General features: G+C 41.8%; 1 protein-coding gene across 1 annotated transcript in view; it reads left to right on the top strand.

Moving 5' to 3' along the window:
- galnt10 (polypeptide N-acetylgalactosaminyltransferase 10) overlaps positions 1-25,417 on the top strand; it is a 58,703-nt gene that overhangs the window by 10,682 nt on the left and 22,604 nt on the right. The window contains exons 2-4 of the mRNA XM_033029353.1: positions 4,781-4,886; positions 9,127-9,265; positions 20,386-20,552. Of these exons, the coding sequence (XP_032885244.1) occupies positions 4,781-4,886; positions 9,127-9,265; positions 20,386-20,552 (412 nt within the window). The remainder of the gene's footprint in view (positions 1-4,780; positions 4,887-9,126; positions 9,266-20,385; positions 20,553-25,417) is intronic.

Raw genomic sequence — 25,417 nt, 5'->3', positions numbered from 1 at the left:
GAAGAATGGTGGCACAGTCCTTCCAGGGATCAGTGAAACCAGGACAGACCGCTGAAGAACAGTGTGTAGGGAGGAACTGCAGATGCTGGTTCAAACCGAAGACAGACACAAAAAGCTGGAGTAACTCAGCGAGTCAGACACCATCTGTGGAAAAAAAGGAACATTTTCCATTCCTTTTCTCCAGAGATGCTGCCTCATCTGCTGTTACTCCAGATTTTTGTTTCTGTCTTCTGCTGAAGAAAAAGGCCTGTGGATGATGTATGCTTTGTGAAAGGGAATCTTGGAGACTCTCCAGGGCTACATGTGGCTGGGACCAGGGAGACCTCTGAGTATGCTAGTTGCCCAAATGTTTTTAATCTATTCTAGCTGGTCTGTCAAAGCATATTCCACTATTGAAAAATGGCCACATATAAAGGCCATGAGGGGGGGGTGCAGTGATGCAGCACGCAGAGCTGTTGCCTCTCAGCACCAGAGACCCGGGTTCGATCCTCACTTCACCTCGCATGCTGTCTGTGAGGCGTTTTGCACATTCTCGTTGTGACCACGTGGGTTTGCTCCGGATGCTCTCTCAAAGACATGCGGGCGTGTAGGTTAATTGGCCTCTGTAAATTGCCCTTAAAATATAGGAAAAGTGGGACATCATAGAATGCGTGGCCTTGCGTCACGCCTTGCATCACCCGGCCTTGCATCACCCGGCGCGGCGTTAATGGCCGTGGGACAATTACCATCGCCCGCCGGGGGCTTTGACTTTGACTCTGACATCGGGAGGGGAATGGGAAGTGCAGGGGAGAGATAAGTCTTTGCCTTCCATCACAGCGAGGAGGAGATGCGTTGTGATGGATGCTTGTGTAAATTGTGTTGTGTCTTGGTTCTTTCTTGTGTGTATGATTGCAGAAACAACATTTCGTTTGAACCTCAATGGGGTTCAAATGACAAATAAATTGTATTGTATTGTAACTAGTGTGAATGGGTGATCAATGTTCAGGTGGACTCGGTGGGCCAGAGGGCCTGCTTCCATGTTGTATCTCTATAACACAAAAAACTAAGAAATATCAAATTTTACCCTCAATGTACCTCATGTACCTAATTCTTACAAAACTTGATAATTATGGGGGGGGGGGGGGGAATTACTTTCCCCCTTTCTGTTCAAAACGGAAGGTTTTGTTTAGTATTGTGAAATCCTGGAAATGCTGGAATCCTGCCTGCCTATAACTACCACCCATGGAACAATTGAATAGACTAGTAATATTTCAAATGGATTAGGAAATACCACTTTATGCCCAGGATAGTTCAATATTATTTTTGGTGATTATATAATTAAGTTAAAACATTGAGTTGAATGTCTAAATGAAGTTCATTTCCTGTTTTAAATCTTTAAATCCTGGTGTTACCACAGTTTTTATAATCCCAGTACTGTCTCAGAGCAGCAGCTGTATATAAAAGTGTGTTCTGTCTTAATCCTGCCAGTGATATGGTCTTGCAGTTATTATGCCCCCTCGTGGTAACTTGGTGCTTTGTCAAGTTCTTTTGTAGCATTCTGTGCCATTTCTTATCCCTGTACAGTAAGTATTGTGTAATATGTATGAGAAACTGAAGATTTTTTAATGTAAAAATATGAGTACATTAAATACAAAATCTGTTAGATTTTAGTGCGCCTTGTGTTAAATACGAGTCGTACCAGCTTCAAAGTCATCTTGTTGAGTCTCATTGTCTGTACTCGTTCTCACCTGGCAAACAGCGAATAATGGCCTGGGTTTCCTTTATCATAGTTACTTTTTTGCATAATCTTTCATTCATTTGTTCTATATCTCTCTCTCAACAACAATGCCTATATCTCTAGTTTCCCTTTCCCCTGACTCAGTCGGAAGAAGGGCCTCGACCCGAAACGTCACCTATTCTTTTTCTCCAGAGATGCTGTCTGACTCGCTGAGTTACTCCAGCTTTTTGTGTTTATCCATGATTTTTTCAAGATAGTCTGTGGCTTCATACGTACTGAGTGATATTGACTCTATTAATCCATTTTATTTAATAATTTGGATTTGACACCCCTTGCTGCATGGTGGGAGGTAAAAACTTGAGTCTCTGGTCCTAGTTTTTGACTGCTGGTGCCACATCATAACAACCTTGAGTACCATTGTCATGCCATTGTTATTTTCATTGATAATTTGCTGCATAATGGAGGCTCTGCAAATTTAAATCCACAGGATTTGTTTGGATCACTGACACCAACTCTGGGATTTCCATGTTAAACCACAAACACAAGTTTTCTTGTCAGTTTCAGTGCAACATAGTTAGTTTTACCAACAATAAAATTGTAAAGTCTGATTTAATGACCATTCTTTCTAGTTTCATGACTCTTCAGTATTAAAGCTGTCACTAAAATATTCATGCTCCTTGATTTGCCTTAAAATTGAACAATTTGCTATTTGTTTTTAGGAATGAATTATACCGGAAGTTTGTCCATTAGTAATTCAGTAGTAAAGCAATGTAATGGTTATGTAAATGAAATGTCTTTTATATGTATTGGTTTATTATGATATGCATACCAAGAGGCAATGCAATCTTTGTTTTGAGTTCTGTCCAGGCAAATCATACCGCACATCAAATCATGCACAAGTACAACAGGTAGTGCAAAGAGAAAATAAACAGGGTACAGAATAAAGTGTTACAACTTCAAAGAAAGTGTAGATTTAAAAAAAGGTTCAAGGTTCATAATGTGGTAAATTAGGAGGTTGGAACTACATCCATAGCTTGTGAGAGGGTCAGTCAGTAGTTGGGTAACAGCGGGGAAGAAGCTGTTCCTGTATCTATTGGTACGTGCTTTCAAGCTTGTGGATCTATTGCCAACGAGAGAGGAGAAGAGGGAGTGACCAGGGTGTAAATGGTTATTCATTATACTAACTCCTTTCCTGAGGTAACATGGAATGTAGATGGAGTCAAGGATGGGGGGGGAGGAGACTGGTTTGAATAATGGATAAAGCCCTGTCCCACTTTCACGACCTAATTGGCGACCTCTGCCAAGTTTGCCCTTGACTCATACTCGCAGCATGGTCGCCACGGAGTCGTAGGAGGTCTTAGTAACTCTTCCTCATGCTCGTGAGTGGTCTCCGCGTACTCGTGGCCTCAAGTAGGTCGCGCCGTTTTGTCTGGCCTGATAAAAAATGTCCACGAGTCGGCATGGAAAAATTTGATACTTTTTACTCGTAGGTAGGTCGTAGTAGGTCGTGATGGTAGTCGTAGATAGTCGTAGGTCAGTAACTGGCCCGAGAAAAAAAAAAAGCAAACATGACATCATTTTATCAGGTGATCATTTCCACTCGTAGCTAGTCGTAGTTGGTCTTAGGTGTGGAAGACTGTCGAAGGGGGTCGTAGGAGGCCGTATGCATAGTCGTAGAAGGTCGTAGACATAGTCGTAGGAGATCGTAGACATAGTCGTAGGAGGTCTTTTTCTTCGGTGAGTCAACACGACCTTGACATTTTTTTCAACTCGTCTAGGGTCTTCTAAACTCGTGAATTAAGTCGTCCAAGTGGGACAGACCCTTAAAACTGCATCCGCAATTTCTTCTGGTCTTGGGCCAAGCAGTTGCCAAACCAAGTTGTGATGCACCCTAGGATGCTTTTTATGGTGCATCTGTAAAAATTGGTAAAAGTCATTGGGGACATGCTGAATTTACCAAGTTTTCAGACAAAGTAGAGGTTGTTGTGTTTTATTAGCGATAGCATCAATATGGTTGGAACAGGACAACATTTTGGTGGTAGTTATGCCTAGGAATTTGAGACTTTTGACCATCTTCACCTCAGCAGCATTGATGCTGATTGGCGCATGTACACTACCTACTTCCAGAAGTCGATGACTACCTCCTTCATTTGGTTGACATTGAGGGAGAGGTTGTTGTCCTGACACCATGTTACTGAGCTCTTTATCTCCTTCCTGTACTCCATTTTGTCATTGTTTGAGATTCAGCCCGCTACACTGTGCCATCTGCACATTTGTGAATGGAGATAGAACAGAATTTAGTGTCTAGGTAGAATAGTAATGAGCTCAAAAGCATTCTTGTGGGCCACCATTGTTAAGAATGATCATGGAGGATGCTTTGTTGCCTATTCTGACAGATTGCGGTGTATGTCAGTTGCAGTGGAGAGGGGCCTGGGGGTGGGGGAGGAGATGTGGTGAAGTTGCTCTGTCCTAGTTCCAGGTGGTTGGAGATTACTTTGGTTGGAATTATGGTGTAGAATGAAGAGCTGTAGTCATAAATGGGAGCCTGATGTAGGTGGCCTTGTTATCCAGATGTTCCAGGGTGAGTGTAGGGCCAGAGAAATACTCCCCTGTGGATCTGTAGTCTGGAAGTCTATTGTGGAAACCGTTCCTTCACAATTTGTGCATGTTCAAGTGATGAATTTTTCAAGTTATACCAATGATTTTCTGACATTATTTTTGAAATGATTATTAATATATGGATATTTTTCTTTATACATGGTACATACGAAGACCAATTCTTCATGGTTGAACATTTAGTTGCAATTTATTCACATTGCAAAATCAATCTGTAATGAAAATCTAGAAAATGAAAAACTGCATCATTGGTGTATTCATCGTGCTACAATACATTGACATGTGTCTCATTTCAGAATTGAACTTTGTAATGAACTTTATAATTTCTAATATAGATGGGTTTCCCAACAATAAATTGTTAACCAAGCATACTTACCCATACAACTTGAATATATCTTTTATTTTAAATTGGTCTGATGCTATTTCTTTTCTTTTATATATGAAAAGGGTTTACCAATCAAGGTGAGACAAAACGCCATTTTCACTGGAACGGCGCTGAGGAAGAAAGATTGGCATGACAATGAAGGAATCCGAGCAGATGCAGCAAAATCGGGTGTGTATTTACCCGGGAGAGAACTAATTGCTGGTGCTGGTAACGTTGTATTTAATAGATGTATTCTCATGACTTTGTTCACAGCAATTGGGTAGAAGATAGTTGGGAATTAAATAAAGAGGAATTGGAGCCAAGAATGTGTACCGACAACGGAACAATTAAATTCTTATTTGCAACAGTTTAACAGGCCTGTAAACACTATATATGCACAGAAAATATATAATAAATAAAGATTTAAATTAAAGTAAATTAATAACCACAGTACAAATGCAAACAAATTTGCCATCCTGAGTGCAACCAAAGACAATCCATAGTTCATAGTTGAGGCTAATGTTGTATGGTATTTACGAGACAGATATTTGTTGGGACGAAGCTTTATCTGAACCTGGTGGTCAAGAGAGTTATAGGGGGTAATGGTTGAAGAAAGTGAGATAGAATTTGGGGTTAAGGAACAAGGCATGGATGTTCGGAAGTGAGCAATGTAATGAGGAGGAAGGAACTGCAGATGTTGGCTTAAACCATAGACAAACACAAAAAGCTGGAGTAACTTAGCGGGTCAGACAGCATCTCTGGAGAAAAGGAGTAGATGACAATTCAGGTCGAGACCCTTCTTTGCGTTTACATATCTGTGTGTTGCTGCAAGTAAGAATTTCATGGTTTGACTTCGGGACATATGACAATAAAACATTCTTGACTCGGCCTAGAATTAAAACCAGACATGCAGATGGAGATTAAGGAATAGGTAGAGAAGAGAGTCATCTAAAGAGGAAACTAGGAATTGAGATGAAAATGGATTTGTCTTGATTAACCTCTCAAGGTTTAGTCAGAAAAAGGGGTTTGATAATATATTAAAACTAGTTGCAATAAGTTCAAATAATATTTCCAAAATTTGAGAAACTAAAGGAATTTTTTTAAATAGTCACCAATCTACTTGTAAACTGACCACTAACGTCTTCAATACTGAAAACTAAAATGTTTGATGTATTTAATAACCAAATCATGCAACTCACTGCTGATAAATACGAAAACTCAATATCAATATCAATATTGATTTGAAATATTTATGTTGAAACATTGTTATAATTTCCAAAATTATATAAAATCCTAAGAATATGAACACTTACACGCTTTGTGATATATTAAATACATGCTATGTTGCTGCCTGTGATTAGGTAGTTAGTGTGTGTGTGTGTGTGTGTGTGTGTGTGTGTGCGTGTGTGTGTGCGTGTGTGTGTGTGTGTGTGTGTGTGTGTGTGTGTGTGTGTGTGTGTGTGTGTGTGTGTGTGTGTACTTCCAATAAAATACATTAAAACATCTGGTAATAAAAAAGTCTTAACAATAATGATGAAACTACTGTAATGGAATTAAAAAATCAATATGGTTCACTATTGTCCCTCAGAGAAGGAAGTATATCCAGCCTATATCTGTCTTGAGAGTTACCAACATTTGATTTTTAATTGGCTTGTCAGTTCAGGGACAATTAGATGCTATCAAAGACTACATCCCAAGAAAAAATATATTGTACATAGGCACAAAAAGACTCCAAGGAAGTCTGAAGAAGTGTCTCGACCTGAAATGTCACCCATTTCTTCTCTCCAGAGATGCTGCCTGTCCCGCTGAGTTACTCCAGCTCTTTATGTCTATCTTCGGTTTAAACCAGCATCTGCAGTTCCTTCCTACACAAAAAAATATATTGTCACTGACACCATGGTTAATGTGTTCTGTAGTAATGTGCTCTACAGCACCACCTGCAGGCTATTGCTGACGCTTCTTGCCACCTGCTCCTTCAGATCTCTGATTGCAACTGAATGAAGGTCGGTTATTTTCTCATTCTCTGGTTTGGGTTCCAGACTCGTGAATGGCATCTGTTCCAGCCACAGTACAACTCTCCCTTTAAGAGTTGCAAGCTAGCTATAAGTGTGCAGACTCTGCTTCTGTTGGATCCCTGTTGATGTGCATCACAAATAAATGATCCAGCAAATGCTAGTTAGCTGCAAGCAGAAACTATACCAAGCAGGCTGGGAGACGATGGCATGCTGCCAGTGTGCTGTAGTGAATAGTTCATTAATATTCTTGCATCCTTTACAGGAGCTAATGTGACTATCTTGATCCAAATATATGATTATTCCCAGTTGTCTCATTAATATACTGAGTTGGAAAATGCTCAACATTTGAGTCAACAGATATTTTAGCAAAGTAGATCACCATGATAAAAGTGATCTAGACGATACATGTAAACTTGGTATTGCACCTTAAGGCTTAATTATTCCGTACTCTATATATAGAATGACTCGCTGAAGCAATAACATAATTATTGTAACAAAAAATCTGTATGCAATACACATAGGTACAAATGGAAAAGGAGAAATATATTGTCAATATGAGAAAAATGGCTTGTCCTTTTCCTGAACATTATCAAAATATGTTCCACTTTAAAGTGCAAAAGGGTTATAGAATATGCCATATGGTTATGTCTTAAAAAAAAAGCTGCCGAGAATAAGGCATTTTCAATGTAGTTCAAGATGTGCAATATTGGCCTACATTCACATACAAATCGTTAATATATATAACAAACAACAAAGATCCCTGCAACGCATCCCAAGTCACAGACTTAGAAAAACATCCTTCCACCACTACCCTTTGCCTCCCATCACTAAGCCAATTTTGGGCCAAATAGCTATCTTGCTTTGGATCCCATGTACCTTAACGTACTATGCGATATCCAGTCAAATGCCTCACATGAACAACATCTAAACTATACAAACAATATCTACTGCCTTGTTAATTCCATTGTTACTCTCTTAAAAAACATAATCAAAGTAATGAGGCAAGACTCCCCCCACACAAAGCCAAGTTGGCTTTACCCGATCTTCTGTGCCTTCCCAAACATACACAAATCCCATCCATTGGAATTTTCTCTTATAATCTCAATACCATTGAGATGAAGCTCATTGGTCTGCAGTTCCCTATCTTATCCCTGCAGTCCATCTTAGATAAAGGAACACCATTAGTAATGCTCCAGTCTTTTGGTACCTTGCCTGAAGCTAACGAAGGTGCAAAGATCTCAGTTGGAGACCTAACAATCTCATCTCTTGCTTCCCATGGCCTTGCTTGGTATATCTTGTCTAATGCTGGGGATTTATCTATCCTTTATGAGTTCCAAGACATCTTAAAAACTCCACTTTAATATTGACAGCTCTGGACTATCAATGTATCCGTCACTGAACTTGCTAACCTGCATGGTCTTCTCCTTGGTGAAAACAAGTGATAAATATTATTTAGGATCTCACTCCCATCCCCTAGCCCCAACCACTTTGGTCCCGAAGGATATCCTCTTTCCCTAGCTACCCTCGTGTTCCTAATATATTTATAGAACGGTTTAAGTTTGAATGATTTGTCTTTGGTCCTTTTAACATTTTCAACTACCTGTAGCGAAACTTGATGAACTACATGGTTTAATACTATTGAGTTTGTTTATCTTTCTCCAGTGATGCCTAGGTCTATTAAAATGGGGGATAATTAACCTGTGCAAGGAAGTTTATGATTGATTTAGCAGTAAATGTGACAGAATTTGTGATTACAGGTGACTCCTGTGTTACATGACATTGCATTCCTAAACAGCCACTTTTGAGCTTCCCCATAATGCAAAGGCATGTCATCTGTGCATGTGCCAAGAACTGTAAGATGAAAATAAATAAACTTTATTTATTCACTCACTTTTTTCATATATTTCATGAGAACATATTTTTACTCCTCATGCAAGATTTATTTGAATGAGATATACAAGGACGTTGCCAGGATTTGAGGGCCTGTGCTTTCAGGGGAGGTTGGGCAAGTTAGGGTGTTATTGCTTGGGGCACTGGTGGCTGAGGGGTGATCATATAGAGGTGGATAAAATCAAGAGGGGAGTAGATAGATGAATGCACAGTCTTTTACCCAGAGTAGGGGAATCAAGAACCAGAGGTTATCGGCTTAATGTGAGAAGGGAAACATTTAATCGGAACCTGAGGGGCAACTTTTTTCACACAGAGGATGGTGGGTATATGGAACAAGTTGCCAGAGGAGGTAATCAAGGCAGGTACGATAACAATATTTGGAAGACACTTGGACAGGTGATATGTGAAGTGATATATGAAGACCATAAGAGTGAATTTCTGTTACCTGGACAGCATTGTTCTGGGATCACCTGTAACTGTAAGGGTGAATTTTCAGTATTTTAACTTTACCTTTATCTTCTTAGGATTTGGTGAACAAGGGAAACCCGTCCCAATGTCTGATGAAGATCGATCTGATAAAGCATATATCGAAAATGGTTTCAACATCTATGTCAGTGACAAAATCTCTCTGAATCGGAGCCTCCCAGACATTCGGCATCCAAAGTGAGTAAACTAACTGCAAGCTCGAAGCAAGATTGATCTCTTTTAGTTTAAATTTTGTTTCCAAATTCACTACCTCATCTTTTTTTCTGCTAAGATCATCGTACTGTTGCCCCGCTACAACCCCTACTTGACATGGGGCCGATATCCTGCAATAGGGCTAATGACTTAGGGTGGTACGGTGTCGTAGCGGTAGAGTTGATGCCATACAGCGCCAGAGACCCAGGTTCGATCCTGACAATCGGTGCTGTCTGTACGGAGTTTGTACGTTCTCCCTGTGACCAGCGCGGGTTTTCTCAAAGCAGTCTCATTTGTTCTGTTGTCTGTTCTCAGACCAACTTTTAACAGTACTTTGTAAAAGTACATGTAATTTGTAAAAGTAAATGTACTTTTAACAGCACCGATGGTGGACGTGTTTTTTATTCTCTCCCGAGTCTTTATCATTTTTATCAGTTTTATCATTTATCGCGATTTTTCTTTTTTTTTAAACTAGTAAAGCAGTGTTTTTAACCTTTTTATCGTGCAAGGAAATCTTCGTGCTACCATCCGAGACCAATTTTATCGTGACTTTTTTTTAAATAGTAAAGCGGCGTTTTTAACCTTTTATCGTGCATTTCGTGTTACCAGCCGAGACCAATTTTGTGTTTTTCGCTGGAAATTTAACTGCTTTTTTGCTGTTTTTAACCTTGAAAATTTTCCCGCCACCCGGCCCAGCTGCAATGTACACCATAGAATACTGTAACCTAACCCACGCCATATTGGATTTCTCGTGGAATAGTTACTCAACCAGACACAACAAAATTTAAGGTCGCTCTTCTTCTCCAAGAACCCTTTTTTTGCTTAAGTCCACCCCCTGCCACCTCCAGTTTAAATTCCATTTGGAATTTTTTTGGAGGACCAGGAAACCAAGAATCAAGAACAATGTATGCCTTTCCATTTTGCATCCTCGCGCTTAAGTTTCTTATTGTAAGCAGGGAGTCAGAGCATAACTTGATAGTCAGATTTTCCAGACTGTGGGATGGAGCGGAAGGCATCTTTAGAAGAGTTGCAGTGATCAAGGTTGTTTGAGCCTTTTGTGGAACAGGATAGTATTTCCGTAGCGTACTCTTGAGGTTGCCCTGATTACGACAAACAAGGCCTCAGGGTACTTTGTTTCAAGGTCATTTGGTGAATACAATTGCTGTACAGGATTCAGTGTTTCAGTAAATGAGCAAAAATCCTATTATATACCCATGATATTTAAGAGCTGGAGAAAGATTCAATTTGCTATGATTGATTCTCTGTGAGGGTGTGACTAGTTTAATTGGAATGAGGCAAGGTCTTTAAGAAGCACAAAAGATCATGGAAAATTAATTTGTACCAGGTGTAATTAATACTTACTATTGCTCAGTCATTATGCTAATTTGACCATTTTTGGACAATTTGTGCTGGAGGAACTGCAACCTTGCAGAAGCTCCTCCTGATCATTATTTAAGGCTGTTTGAAAAATACTTAACCTGCAATTTGATGATTTAAAGACTCAAAGCCAAAGTAGTTTCAAAGGCTTGTTCACACCTAATTAATCACTGGATTGCACTTATCTATTTAAAGGCTCTGATGATTTCAGGCAAATTATGCCCTCCGGTCTTAAATAGCTACTTGCACCTCATTTAATTGCAATTACCTTAATAATACAATTTTTGCAATTGTACCAATTGAGAGAAAGTGAGAGAAAGTGAGAAGGCAGCGTTTCAACTCGCAGAGCATTTCTGTAATGCTTCAAAGTAGTATTTTTGAGTCTCACTGTATGTTACACTAAGGGGCAGAAAACGCTGGTGGGTGTTGTGTACAGGCCACCTAACAGTAGTAGTGAAGTTGGAGATGGTATCAAACAGGAAATTAGAAATGCGTGCGACAAAGGCAAAACAGTTATAATGGGTGACTTCAATCTACATATAGATTGGGTGAATCAAATTGGCAGGGGTGCTGAGGAAGAGGATTTCTTGGAATGTATGCGGGATAGTTATCTAAATCAACATGTAGAGGAACCAACGAGAGAGCAGGCTATTTAGGACTGGGTATTGAGTAATGAGGAACGCTTAGTTAGCAATCTTGTTGTACGTGCCCCCTTGGGCAAGAGTGACCATAATATGGTTGAGTTCTTCATTAGGATGGAGAGTGACATTGTTAATTCAGAAACAATGGTTCTGAACTTAAAGAAAGGTAACTTTGAGGGTATGAGATGTGAATTGGCCAAGATTGACTGGCAATTAATTCTAAAAGGGTTGACGGTGGATATGCAACGGAAGACATTTAAAGACTGCATGGATGAACTACAAAAATTGTTCATCCCAGTTTGGCAAAAGAATAAATCAGGGAAGGTAGTGCATCCGTAGATAACAAGGGAAATCAGGGATAGTATCAAAGCGAAGGATGATGCGTACAAATTAGCCAGAAAATTAGCCAGCATACCGGAGGACTGGGAGAAATTCAGAGACCAGCAGAGGAGGACAAAGGGCTTAATTAGGAAAGGAAAAATAGATTATGAAAGAAAACTGGCAGGGAACATAAAAACTGACTGCAAAAGTTTTTATAGATATGTGAAAAGAAAGAGATTAGTTAAAACAAATGTAGGTCCCTTGCAGTCAGAAACAGGTGAGTTGATCATGGGGAACAAGGATATGGCGGACCAATTGAATAACTACTTTGGTTCCGTCTTCACTAAGGAAGACATAAATAATCTGCCGGAAATAGCAGGGGACCGTGGGTCAAAGGAGTTGGAGGAATTGAGTGAAATCCTGGTTAGCCGGGAAGTGGTGTTGGGTAAATTGAATGGATTAAAGGCCAATAAATCCCCAGGGCCAGATAGGCTGCATCCCAGAGTACTTAAGGAAGTAGCTCCAGAAATAGTGGATGCATTAGTAATAATCTTTCAAAACTCTTTAGATCTGGAGTGGTTCCTGAGGATTGGCGGGTAGCAAACGTAACCCCACTTTTTAAGAAGGGAGGGAGAGAGAAAACGGGGAATTACAGACCAGTTAGTCTAACATCGGTAGTGGGGAAACTGCTAGAGTCAGTTATTAAAGATGGGATAGCAGCACATTTGGAAAGTGGTGAAATCATTGGACAAAGTCAGCATGGATTTACAAAAGGTAGATCATGTCTGACGAATCTTATAGAATTCTTCGAGGATGTAACTAGTAGCGTGGATAGGGGAGAACCAGTGGATGTGGTGTATCTGGACTTCCAGAAGGCTTTCGACAAGGTCCCACATAAGAGATTAGTATACAAACTTAAAGCACACGGCATTGGGGGTTCAGTATTGATGTGGATAGAGAACTGGCTGGCAAACAGGAAGCAAAGAGTAGGAGTAAACGGGTCCTTTTCACAATGGCAGGCAGTGACTAGTGGGGTACCGCAAGGCTCAGTGCTGGGACCCCAGCTATTTACAATATATATTAATGATCTGGATGAGGGAATTGAAGGCAATATCTCCAAGTTTGCGGATGACACTAAGCTGGGGGGCAAGGTTAGCTGTGAGGAGGATGCTAGGAGACTGCAAGGTGACTTGGATAGGCTGGGTGAGTGGGCAAATGTTTAGCTGATGCAGTATAATGTGGATAAATGTGAGGTTATCCATTTTGGTGGCAAAAACAGGAAAGCAGACTATTATCTAAATGGTGGCCGACTAGGAAAAGGGGAGATGCAGCGAGACCTGGGTGTCATGGTACACCAGTCATTGAAAGTAGGCATGCAGGTGCAGCAGGCAGTGAAGAAAGCGAATGGTATGTTAGCTTTCATAGCAAAAGGATTTGAGTATAGGAGCAGGGAGGTTCTACTGCAGTTGTACAGGGTCTTGGTGAGACCACACCTGGAGTATTGCGTACAGTTTTGGTCTCCAAATCTGAGGAAGGACATTATTGCCATAGAGGGAGTGCAGAGAAGGTTCACCAGACTGATTCCTGGGATGTCAGGACTGTCTTATGAAGAAAGACTGGATAGACTTGGTTTATACTCTCTAGAATTTAGGAGATTGAGAGGGGATCTTATAGAAACTTACAAAATTCTTAAGGGGTTGGACAGGCTAGATGCAGGAAGATTGCTCCCGATGTTGGGGAAGTCCAGGACAAGGGGTCACAGCTTAAGGATAAGGGGGAAATCCTTTAAAACCGAGATGAGAAGAACTTTTTTCACACACAGAGTGGTGAATCTCTGGAACTCTCTGCCGCAGAGGGTAGTCGAGGCCAGTTCATTGGCTATATTTAAGAGGGAGTTAGATGTGGCCCTTGTGGCTAAGGGGATCAGAGGGTATGGAGAGAAGGCAGGTACGGGATACTGAGTTGGATGATCAGCCATGATCATATTGAATGGCGGTGCAGGCTCGAAGGGCCGAATGGCCTACTCCTGCACCTAATTTCTATGTTTCTATGTTACTCGTTTTCACTAAGGCCACAGCTAACAATGCCGCCTTTATCATCGTTACTTTTTTGCATATCTTTAATTGACTTGTTTTATATCTCTCTATATCACCATCTATTTCACCGTCTAAATCTCTTGTTTCCCTTTCCCCTGACTCTCAGTCCGATGAAGGGTCTCGACCTGAAACGTCACCTATTACTGTTCTCCAGCAATGCTGTCTAACCCGCTGAGCTACTCCAGCTATTTGTGTCTGTCTATTTCTGTAATAACATCCAGTCTCATCCAAATTAGTGTAATCTGGGCATTACACAGGGTCCAGCATCACAGAGGCCTGAAACATTACATCAGAGGTTGACCAAGAGCTGGGGAATTCATATTTTTAATCAATAATTTAATTTAGTTTATTGCCTCGGGACAGTGAAACATAGAAACATAGCTTTTGTTGCGTGCCAACCAGTCAGCAGAAACACAATACATGATTACAATCAATCCATTTACAGTGTATAGATACATGATAAGGGAATAATGTTTAGTGCAAGGTAATGTCAGCGAAGTCCGATCAAGGATAGTTCAAGGGTCACCAAAGAGGTAGATAGTAGTTCAGCATTGCTCTCTAGTTGTGGTAGGATGATGCAGTTGCCTGATAACAGCTGGGAAGAAACTGTCCCCGCATCTGATGGTGTGCGTTTTCATAGTTCTATTCCTTTTGCCTGATGGGAGAGGTGAAAAGAGGGAGTGGTCAGGGTGTGACTCATCCTTGATTATGCTGCTGGCCTCGCCAAGGCATCGTGAGGTATCAATGGAGCCAATAGAATGGTTGGTTTGTGTGATGGTCTGGGCTGCGTCCATAATTCGCTGCAATTTCTTGCGTTCCTGGATGTAGCTGTTCCCAAACCAAGCTGTGATGCATACTGATAAAATGCTTTCTATGGTGGATCCGTAGAAGTTGGCGAGAGTTGTAGACGACATGCCAAACCTCGTAAACCTTTTGAGTACGTCTTGGAGGGGGGAGGGGGGGGGGGGGAGTGTGTGGGCTCACCAGGATCCGGCTCCGGACTCACTCAGCTGCTCCCGTCCCCAGCGCCTGTTGCGCTCACAGCCCCCACCCGTGAACAAAGCCCCCCCTGCCCGCGGAACACAACACACACTCCGCTGCTTCAGCTTTATTTTCGGCGGCTTCTGGACAGGCGGCTGGCTTCTGGACGGGCGGCTGGCTTCTGGACGGGCGGCTGGCTTTTGGACGGGCGGCTGGCTTTTGGACGGGCGGCTGGCTTTTGGACGGGCGGCTGGCTTCTGGACGGGCGGCTGGCTTCTGCACGGGCGGCTGGCTTCTGCACGGGCGGCTGGCTTCTGCACGGGCGGCTGGCTTCTGCACGGGCGGCTGGCTTCTGCACGGGCGGCTGGCTTCTGCACGGGCGGCTGGCTTCTGCACGGGCGGCTGGCTTCTGCACGGGCGGCTGGCTTCTGGACGGGCGGCTGGTTTCTAGACGTTCTCACGGACTCAGCCCAGCCTCCGGGCTTTATTCTCCATCGGGTGCCGGAAGGGGCGTTACCTTCATTGTGACTGACAGGCGAGAAGACCAATCTGCTGATCTCACTATTATTAAACCTTCATAACTTTTGTAATCTTCCACCGATCGGAAAATAACTTGGTGGCTTGGAGCAAAGGAGAACGGTGAGTAATGTGGCGAGTAATCCTAGCGATATAGGGTACCGTTTATATATACACATAAAAAACAAACAATAACATTGCAATAATAGTCTATGTAGTTCAGAGCTTATTTGAGGTTGAGGTTGTAGTGTTTAATAGCCTGATAGCTGTAGTGAAGAAGCTGTCCCTGAACCTGGATGTTACAGTTTTCAGGCTCCTGAACCTTCTTCAAACAATACTCAGTTTCTGTCCTATTCTAAGCATACTTTTGCAGCTGGTACAGCTAACATTAGCCCACCAATCACTGATGGTGAGGTAATTTCCCAGTTAGAGCAGCTGAGTAATATCAGATCTCTTTATGGGGAATTAAAACTGATGAGCAAGTAGCTGATTTAGAATATTGAGCAAGTTGCTTTTATTTAAAATAAAAAAGCAGGAAATGCTGGAAATAGTCATCAGAGAAGGCAGGATTTGTAGGGGGCGATAGTTAACACTTCAGGTCAATGACCTTTCATTAGAATTTGGGGTTATTTCTGTTTTGCATCTTGAATATTTTTGAACTTTACTAAGTTTTTTAGACTTTAGACATGAGAGAAACGGTGTGGAAACAGACCCTTTGGCCCACCGACTCCGCGCCGACCAGCGATTCCCGTAGATAGCACCATCCTACACACTAGAGACAATTTACAATTTACAGAAACCAACGTGTGTGTTTTTGGGTGGGAGGAAACCAGAGCATCCGGGGAAAATCCATGCGGTCACAGGGAGAACGTACAAACTCCGTACAAACAGCACCTGTAGTCAGAATCAAACAAAGGTCTCTGGCGTCTGCATGCGGCAAGCGCGACCAAACCGGAAGCAGGGGCCGCGCGGAGGTCGAGTGATCCCGTACGAGTTGATGTGAAGTTCGAACGAAGTCCGCGGGAAGTTCGCGCTAGGCGCACGCCGTCAAGACACTGCGTACGGCGTCGAGACGCTGCGCATGCCCGTCGAGGTGGTGCGTACGGCCTCAATGCGGCTGCGGGCCTGCAGGCCGTTGCCGCGCGGAATTTTTGGACAGTGTCAGTTTTTCGGAGCCCCGCGCGATGTCGGGACTAGCTCCGCACAACTCCATGCGGCTCCGGCGATCGAAGTGGGACCGGCCCCGCGAGGCCGTACGGCTCAAGCGACCACGTTAGGTCGCGCTTGCCTCATGTAGTCGTATGCTCGTGGGATAGGCCCTTAAGGCAGCAACTCTACCGCTGCACTACTGTGCTGCCTTGTAGTAGTAAAAGCTTATTATAAATGCTTAATCAAACAAAATTTCATGCAAGAGATATCTTCATAAGCTTAGTTATTTTTCTGATCAGCTCATACCTTTCAATCCCATCTTTTTTTTAAATCTTTTTTTTAACTGTATTTGTTTACTTGGTTACAGTCTAATTTCTGCTTCCCATCTGGTGGGAGTATGAACAGATTTAGTTGACAGATGGAATCTTCTCTGGGGATCATACAGCCTCAAGGCATCTGACCAATGATTATATCAGAAGAAGCAAGCCATCACCTGCTGTAAACTCATATTCATTGTGCTAGTTGGCAAACATGACCAACTATACTTTTAAATAGCATTGAAAAGCAATTCTACCATGTACATCCATGAAAAAACCCTAAACGCAATGCTCTTCTGCATTGCCTTGTCAAGTCCTAACTTTGTTTTGACTCTACTATTTATTATTTTATTTTAATCAACTTGTTTTATGCCTCAGAAGCGTTGAGCAGATTGGGCCATTAAATATTGAAAAGAATGAGAGATGATTTTATTTCCTGACGAGATAGATGGTAAGAGGATGGTTATCCACAGAGGGGGGGTCTAGAAGTAGGCAGTGCTATCTCAGAGTAAGGGGGTCTGAGATGGAGACCAATGTGAGATGGAGATGAATTTCAACAGTTTGTGAATTCGTAATTCTCTGCCACGATGAACTGTGGAAGCAGATTCATCAAATGCTTTCAAGGTTGAGGTGAACAGATTTCTAGTCTGCCTGGGAGTTGGTGATGATGGAGATTGGGCAGGAACGTGGAGGTCAGGTCTGCCATGCCCGTATTAAACAGTGGAACAGGCTTGAAGGACTATTTGGACATACTAATCCTATTTCTTGTGTTCTTAGTTGCTCCTGATTAAAGCATTCTTTTGTCTGGCTGGCTGACTGCTGTACAAGATTTGTTGATAAGGGACCAAACATGGTACCAGTTGTTAAGATTCTCTTTCCTCCAATTAACCTGATTAAGTTCATGTGAGCCAGATGGAGACTTCTTCTAATATTATCTCTGTACCATGCACAGATGGGTAGGAATAAGAAGGAAATCAAACTTGCCTCTCTGAGATTGAATCTATGGTTATTACAGTAATCCTATGGAGCAAGTAGGATCCATGTTGATCTTGTGGATATCATACAGCAGTAGGGATGGATGAAGCATTGGAATACTTGGCATTGTGATCGGCACAAACACTGGGCCGAAAGGCCCATTCTTATGCTGTATGTCAAGAAATGTCTATGCTGCATGTCAAGAAAGTTGCTAGTATTATGTTTGATAAACATGTAAATCAAAAAATTTGAACACCAAATGTAAGAGCAGCTTCTGCCCTGCTATTATCAGACTCCTGTACGGACATCTCAACAGCCAGGGTTATATTCCTGATGGAGTCATACAGCACAGAAACAGGCTCTTCAATCCCTTGCCTTTGCCCACCAAGATGCCCCATCTAAGCGAGTCCCACCAACCCACGTTTGGCCCTTTTTTCTCAAAACCTTTCCTATCCATATACCTGTAAAATATTGTTATAATACAGCTGCTCCTCGACCGACGGTGGGATTACGTTCCGATAAACCCATTGTAAATCAAAGATGTCGTAAGTCGAAAACACATTTAATACAATTTGAGCACATAACCGGAAAAGAACTGTGGCTTGCTGCCGTTGCCCAGCGTTTGCGCCATCGTAAAGTGTAAATATCATAAGTTGAAGCTTCGTAAATCGGGGAGCATCTGTACCTGTCTTGACTCCCTGCTCTGGCAGCTCATTCCATATACCCACCACACTCTGTGTGGAAAAGGTTGCCCCTCAGGTTCCTATAGAATCTTTCTCCTCTCACCTTCAACATATTCTTGATTCTCCTACTCTAGGTAAGACTGTGCATTCACCGTATCTATCCCCCTCATGGTTTTATACAACTCTAAGATCACCGCTCGACTTCTTGCACTCCAAGAAATAAAGTCCTAACCTACCCAACCTCTCCTTACAGCTGAGACCCTTAAATCCTAACAACATCCTCATAAATCTTCTCTGCCATCTTTCCAGTTTGATCTCTCAATCTGCCCCATTGTAGCCCTTGCACTTATTTCTCTGTAGCTGTAGTAGTACTACATTCAGCATTCTTTCCTTTCTCTTGTGTACTGCCCATTGTACCCATGTATGGTTTAATTGTAATTATGTATGGATGATTAACTTGGAGAGCACGCAAAATAATGTTTTTTTTGCATTGTATCTCGGCACACATGACAATTTACCAACACTGAATTTAGAGAAAAAATGAGTTTTAAAAAGTGACACATATTTTCAAAAAAACGATTGTTTTGGATTAAAAGGTATTTACTCGTATTGTTGGTGTCACTGGGAAAACCACCCTGAATCCTGAAATGAACCCTGCTCGTTCCAATGGCACGAGATAATCGCGATGAGCCAAATTAAACCTACTGTAGTTTGTGTGATGTAGCTGCCTTTTCAACAGCATTGGGTAGAATTAACCAAGTAATGATGATGGAATGGCAATACTTTTCAATTTAGCATCAATCTTTAAATTGAAGGAATCATGGAGGGAGTGGTGTTCCACAAGTCTGCTCTCTGAGGCTTTATAAGGCACCGGTCAGACCGCATTTGGAGTATTGTGAGCAGTTTTTTGGGCCCCATATCTGAGGAAGAATGTGCTGGCATTGTAGAGGGTCCAGAAGAGATTTACACGAATTATCCCAGGAATGATTGGGTTAACATATGAAGAGGCCTGAATTCACTTGAGTTTAGAAGGATGAGAGGCAAACCTCATTGAAACTTACTAAATAGTGAAAGGCCTGAATAGAGTGAATGTGAAGAGGATGACTCCACTCGTGAGTGAGTCTAGGACCAGAGGGCATAACCTCAGAATGAAAGGATGCGCCTTTAGAAAAGAGGAGAGAATTAATTTCTTTAGTCAGAGGGTGGTGAATCTGGGGAATTTATTGTCATCTGTGGAGGCCAAGTCAATGAATATTATTAAGGTGGAGATTGCCAGATTCTTGATTAGTAAAGGGCCTGTCCCACTTGGGCGTCATTCGCACGTCCTTTACGCGACATCCTAAAAATTGGTTGGCGCGTGGTGAGGCATGGTGGTGTATGCAGTGACGCGTGGTAAAACACGGCACCCCAGGATTTTGGAAAGCTCAAAATCCTCGCGCCACTTACGTGACTTATCCCTTGCGCATGTTGACGTATTGATGGCATACGCTGACGTACTGACGGCATATGTGTAGCGCACGGTGACGCATGAACATTGCCTATGCTAATTATGCGTCACCACGCGTCAATGTCCATAACCATGCGCCACCCGTACGCCGTTGGCGCAACATTTGCACGTGATTTGAGCGCCGCACCACATGACCATCCGGGAATAAAGCGCGAGTAGTTTTGAAATTTTTTCACTGGGGCAATCCTTGCCACGGAGATCGGACTAAGTACGAACGACATCACAAATGGCTTCCAAAAGAAGCAGGGCCCTCAAGAGCACTTGGCGCGCGACTGTCGTACTGCTAGACGATTTTCGCGTGACAGTCACTACCGGCCTGTCGAGTAAATGATGCCCAAGTGGGACAGACCCTTAAGTGTGTCAGGGATTACGGGACGTAGGCAGGAGAATGCGTTTGAGAGGGAAAGATAGATCAGCCATGATTGAATGGCAAATTAGACTTGATGTGCCGAATGGCCTTATTCTGCCCCTAGAATTATGATAATTGAGCTTGTTGGGGAAGGTTGCATAATATCCATTAATTGTGCCTTTTTGATTAACAGCTGCAAAAACAAATTGTATATGGAGAAACTTCCAAATTGCAGTATCATTATACCATTCCACAATGAAGGTTGGTCAACGCTCCTTCGAACTGTGCACAGTATCCTTAATCGCTCACCTCCACAACTTATTGCAGAAATCATACTTGTAGATGACTTCAGTGACAAAGGTAAAAATATTGTGTTTTTATTTAAACCATTATTAAAGGTATATAATAACTTTTTAACAGTGTTTTTAAAAATATGAAACAAACTAAAGGAAGTCATTTTGAATTATAAATACTCTTCCTCGCATCACCATCACATTGCTCAGTGTCTCAAAGGGTAATCGAACGGTTGCCAGAGAGTCATAGCCCCTTTGGCCCAAATTATCCAAGCCAACCAGATTGAACAACTGTTCTAGTCCCATTTGATTCGTATCCCTCTAAGCCTTAAATAGGCACAAGGTGCTGGAATAACTCAGTGAGTTAGGCAGCATCTCTGAAGATAAAGGATGGGTGTCGTTTTGTGTTAGGACCCTTCTTCAGACCTTGTAACCTTTCCTATCATTTGACTTTAGAGATGCAGAGGAGAAACAGGCCCTTCGGCCCACCGTGTCTGCGCCGCCCAGTGATCCCCGTACACTAACACTATCCTACATACTAGGGACAATTTACAATTTTTACCGAAGCCAATTAATCTACAAAGCTGTACGTCTCCTGAGTGTGGGAGGAAACCAGAGCACCTGCCGAAAACCCACACGGTCACATGGAGAACGTACAAATTTTGTACAGACAGCACCCGTAGTTAAGATTGACCCCGGGTCTCTGGCGCTGTAAGGCAGCTACTACACCGCTGCGCCACAGTGCCATCTATTTAAATGTTTTCTAAACATCACCATTGCACTCACCCCTACATCTTCCTCTGTCAGGTCTGCAACCATCCTCTGCATTAAGAAATTGCCTCTCGGGTATTAAAACAAATCATTACCGTTTCACCATAAGCCTATGCCATCTAGTTCTGGATGCTGTTCCCTGGGAAAAAGACTGTGATCTTATTGTGCCTCTCATGTTTTGGAAAAAAGTCAATACATAACCAGAAGCAGCTCAGCAGCAACACAGCTGCTTCCTGAACAGTATTATAAATAATGAAAATGTGATTGAATAATATTAGAGCTGTCACAGCTTTGATGTTTTTGTTATTTTACCTGCATGGTTCTCGGCATCAGTTTTGGTGGCAGTTTTCGGTAATATTTTCTGCATTATACAGTTCTCATACTGTAATGTTTGATATAAAATTCTGTAGCCCATCCTTAACCATATCTAGAAGAAATGAAAGGCTGTATTTTGTTTAATTTTCAGTCAACCATGTTCTGAGTCCTATGTCAACTGGTAAACAAAGTAATCGGTTACAATAATACATTATGAGTGTAAAATATAATTTTACTGATGCATTCAATGAGTAGCTCGGGTCAAGAGACTCCGAGGAACAGGACAGGGATGGCTGAGATAGGAAGGTTTGGCATTTCAGACAGTGTCGCATGGAAGGGAAGAGAATGGGGAAAGTCAACTGTAAATTTGGAATATTGTAGGGGAGAGCATAGGATTCTGGTTAACTTCTGGTTGTTAATGTATTGATGGTGGTTATCAGGCGAATGGATTTGCGGTTGTGTGCATTCATGAGGTGGGTGTCGCTAAGGGATGGCAATGCAAGTAGGTTGGGTGTTCGGTAGTGAGGTTCCAATGGGACCATGCAACACATTTTATGCATGACTTAAAATTGAAATACCTATAGGTAGTTTCAAGCATTAGACTGTGCTCTATAAAACTCTAAAGAACAGACTAATATTTAACTATGAATGAATTAATAAGTTTATTGCCAAGTATGTACACATACAAGGAATTTGCCTTGGTGCTCTGCTCGCAAGTAACAACACAACATACAGTAAACAATTAAGAATAAAACATAAGACATTAAAGAATAAAACATTATAGTTTAAACATATGAATGAAGTAAAATACCAGAGCAAAAGGAGGCTACAGACTTTTGGCTGTAATATTTTGGCAAGTTAAATGTATTGCAATTTTTGTTTTTTTTACAATGAACTTCAACATGATGAATACCAGAGCATAATTATAGGCTGTAAGAATGGTCTCGACCCGATAGGTCACCTATTCCTTTTCTCCAGACTCGTGCTGTTGGACCCGCTGAGTTACTCCAGCTTTTTGAGTCTATCTTTGGTTTAAACCCGCATCTGCAGTTCCTTCCTACATATTTCAACTAATTTGAAATTGGCGCCAAAACATGACGCCTCTTGCAAGCGCGATCAGTAGACTATTTCTGTACAATTGCTAATTGGGGATGTGCCTAGGCATGACAATACTACTGAACTGTTTGTATGAAAATAATTTCGCTGCGTTTGCACTTTGCACATGTGACAATAAAATAAAAACACCATTGGAAAGCACCACATTATTCAACTCTCAAGCACCAGTAAAGTGGCATTAGATATTGTCACCAGTGCATTTATGGGGAACTTACCAATAACTTGCTCATAGATACTCATGGTTGGTTGGGGCAGGACCGCTCACAATTGTTTTAAATATGAGCAAAAGAGCTGAATTCTTGAACTTCATTGAAGAACAAGGTTCTGTAACATTGTTCTGAACATGGGAGCCTAGGTGTTACTCGCTTACTTTATGATTTCAGTTTTTTTTCCCTTTCCTTTTTCCTATTTAGTCTTTTGATTTAGAAGTAAAAATGAAAGAGAAAACAAAGCCATGCACATAATGGAATACGCAACCTATATATACAGTGGCTTGCAAAAGTATTCATACCCCTTGAACTTTTCCACATTTTGTCACCTTCCAACCACAAACGTAAATGTATTTTATTGGGATTTTATGTGATAGACCAACACAAAGTGGCGCATAATTGTGAAGTGGAAGGAAAATGATACATGGTTTTCAAATTTTTTTACAAATAAAAAACTGAAAAGTTTGGCGTGCAAAAGTATTCAGCCCCTTTTACTCTGATACCCCTAAATAAAATCCAGTGCAACCAATTGCCTTCAGAAGTCACCTAATTAGTAAATAGAGTCCACTTGTGTGTAATCTAATCTCAGTATAAATACAGCTGTTCTGTGAAGGCCTCAGAGGTTTGTTAGAGAACATTAGTGAACAAACAGCATCATGAAGCCCAAGGAACACACCAGACAGGTCAGGGATAAAGTTGTGGAGAAGTTTAAAGCAGGGTTAGTTTATAAAAAAATATCCCAAGCTTTGAACATCTCACGGAGCACTGTTCAATCCATCATCCGAAAATGGAAAGAGTATGGCACAACTGCAAACCTACCAAGACATGGCCGTCCACCTAAACTGACAGGCTGGGCAAGGAGAGCATTGAACAGAGAAGCAGCCAAGAGGCCCATGGTAACTCTGGAGGAGCTGCAGAGATCCACAGCTCAGGTGGGAGAATCTGTCCACAGGACAACTATTAGTCGTGCACTCCATAAATCGGGCCTTTATGGAAGAGTGGCAAGAAGAAAGCCATTGTTGAAAAAAAAAGCCATAAGAAGTCCCGTTTGCAGTTTGCCACAAGCCATGTGGGGGACACAGCAAACATGTGGAGGAAGGTGCTCTGGTCAGATGAGACCAAAATTGAAGTTTTTGGCCTAAATGCAAAACGCTATGTGTGGCGGAAAACTAACACTGCACATCACCCTGAACACACCATCCCCACTGTGAAACATGGTGGTGGCAGCATCATGCTGTGGGGATGCTTTTCTTCAGCAGGGACAGGGAAGCTGGTCAGAGTTGATGGGAAGATGGATGGAGCCAAATACAGGGCAATCTTGGAAGAAAACCTGTTAAGAGTCTGCAAAAGACTTGAGACTGGGGCGGAGGTTCACCTTCCAGCAGGACAACGACCCTAAACATACAGCCAGAGCTACAATGGAATGGTTTAGATCAAAGCATATTCATGTGTTAGAATGGCCCAGTCAAAGTCCAGACCTAAATCCAATTAGAATCTCTGGCAAGACTTGAAAATTGCTGTTCACAGACGCTCTCCATCCAATCTGACTGAGCTTGAGCTATTTTGCAAAGAAGAATGGGCAAAAATTTCAGTCTCTAGATGTGCAAAGCTGGTAGAGACATACCCCAAAAGACTTGCAGCTGTAATTGCAGCGAAAGGTGGTTCTACAAAGTATTGACTCAGGGGGGCTAAATACTTTTGCACGCCACACTTTTCAGTTTTTTATTTGTAAAAAAATTTGAAAACCATGTATCATTTTCCTTCCACTTCACAATTATGCACCACTTTGTGTTGGTCTATCACATAAAATCCCAATAAAATACATTTACGTTTGTGGTTGTAACGTGACAAAATGTGGAAAAGTTCAAGGGGTATGAATACTTTTGCAAGCCACTGTACAAAGAAAGAACACACCAGCATAGAAAATTTAAATGAATGGTTAAAAAATGAGTGATTTTAGATTGGCAAGTAACATGAAAGAAAATTCAAGTCTTCTATAAATAATGATTGGACTGTCGAAGGAAGGTGAGGCTAATTAGTGTTCAAAATGTCATATGTGACCTCAAGGCATGGGCGAGGTATTACTGTATGTGTGGAAAGAAACTGCAAATGCTGGTTTATACTGAAGATAGACACGTGCAAAGAGGTATTATGTCGGTACTTTGCAACTCTCTTCAGCAAGGCTGAGGATAATTTCAATTTCACAAAGGAGGAGGTAATGGAAAGGAAGTTGAATGGAATGAAGACAAATGAAGAGGAGGAAACTTGTAGGTTGATGGTCCTCAAAGTGGAAATGTCAGTGACTCTGAGTGGATTATAACTGAGAGAAGTAAGGATGGGGAAAGCAAAGGCTCTGGTTACAACTTTTCAATATCAGGGAAGTGTGAGTAGTGCCATGAAACTGGAGGACTTCAACTATTATGCCCCAGTTCCAAAAAAGAGATATGCTTCTCTTTCTGCAGCCACAGAAACTGCCGTAGGTTTGTTTAAAGACCACAGATGATTCAGCCTAATTTTGCAG

The sequence above is a fragment of the Amblyraja radiata genome, chromosome 11 (genome assembly GCF_010909765.2).
Source record: "Amblyraja radiata isolate CabotCenter1 chromosome 11, sAmbRad1.1.pri, whole genome shotgun sequence".
Lineage (NCBI taxonomy): Eukaryota > Metazoa > Chordata > Chondrichthyes > Rajiformes > Rajidae > Amblyraja > Amblyraja radiata.
This window is presented reverse-complemented; position numbering and strand designations above follow the sequence as displayed.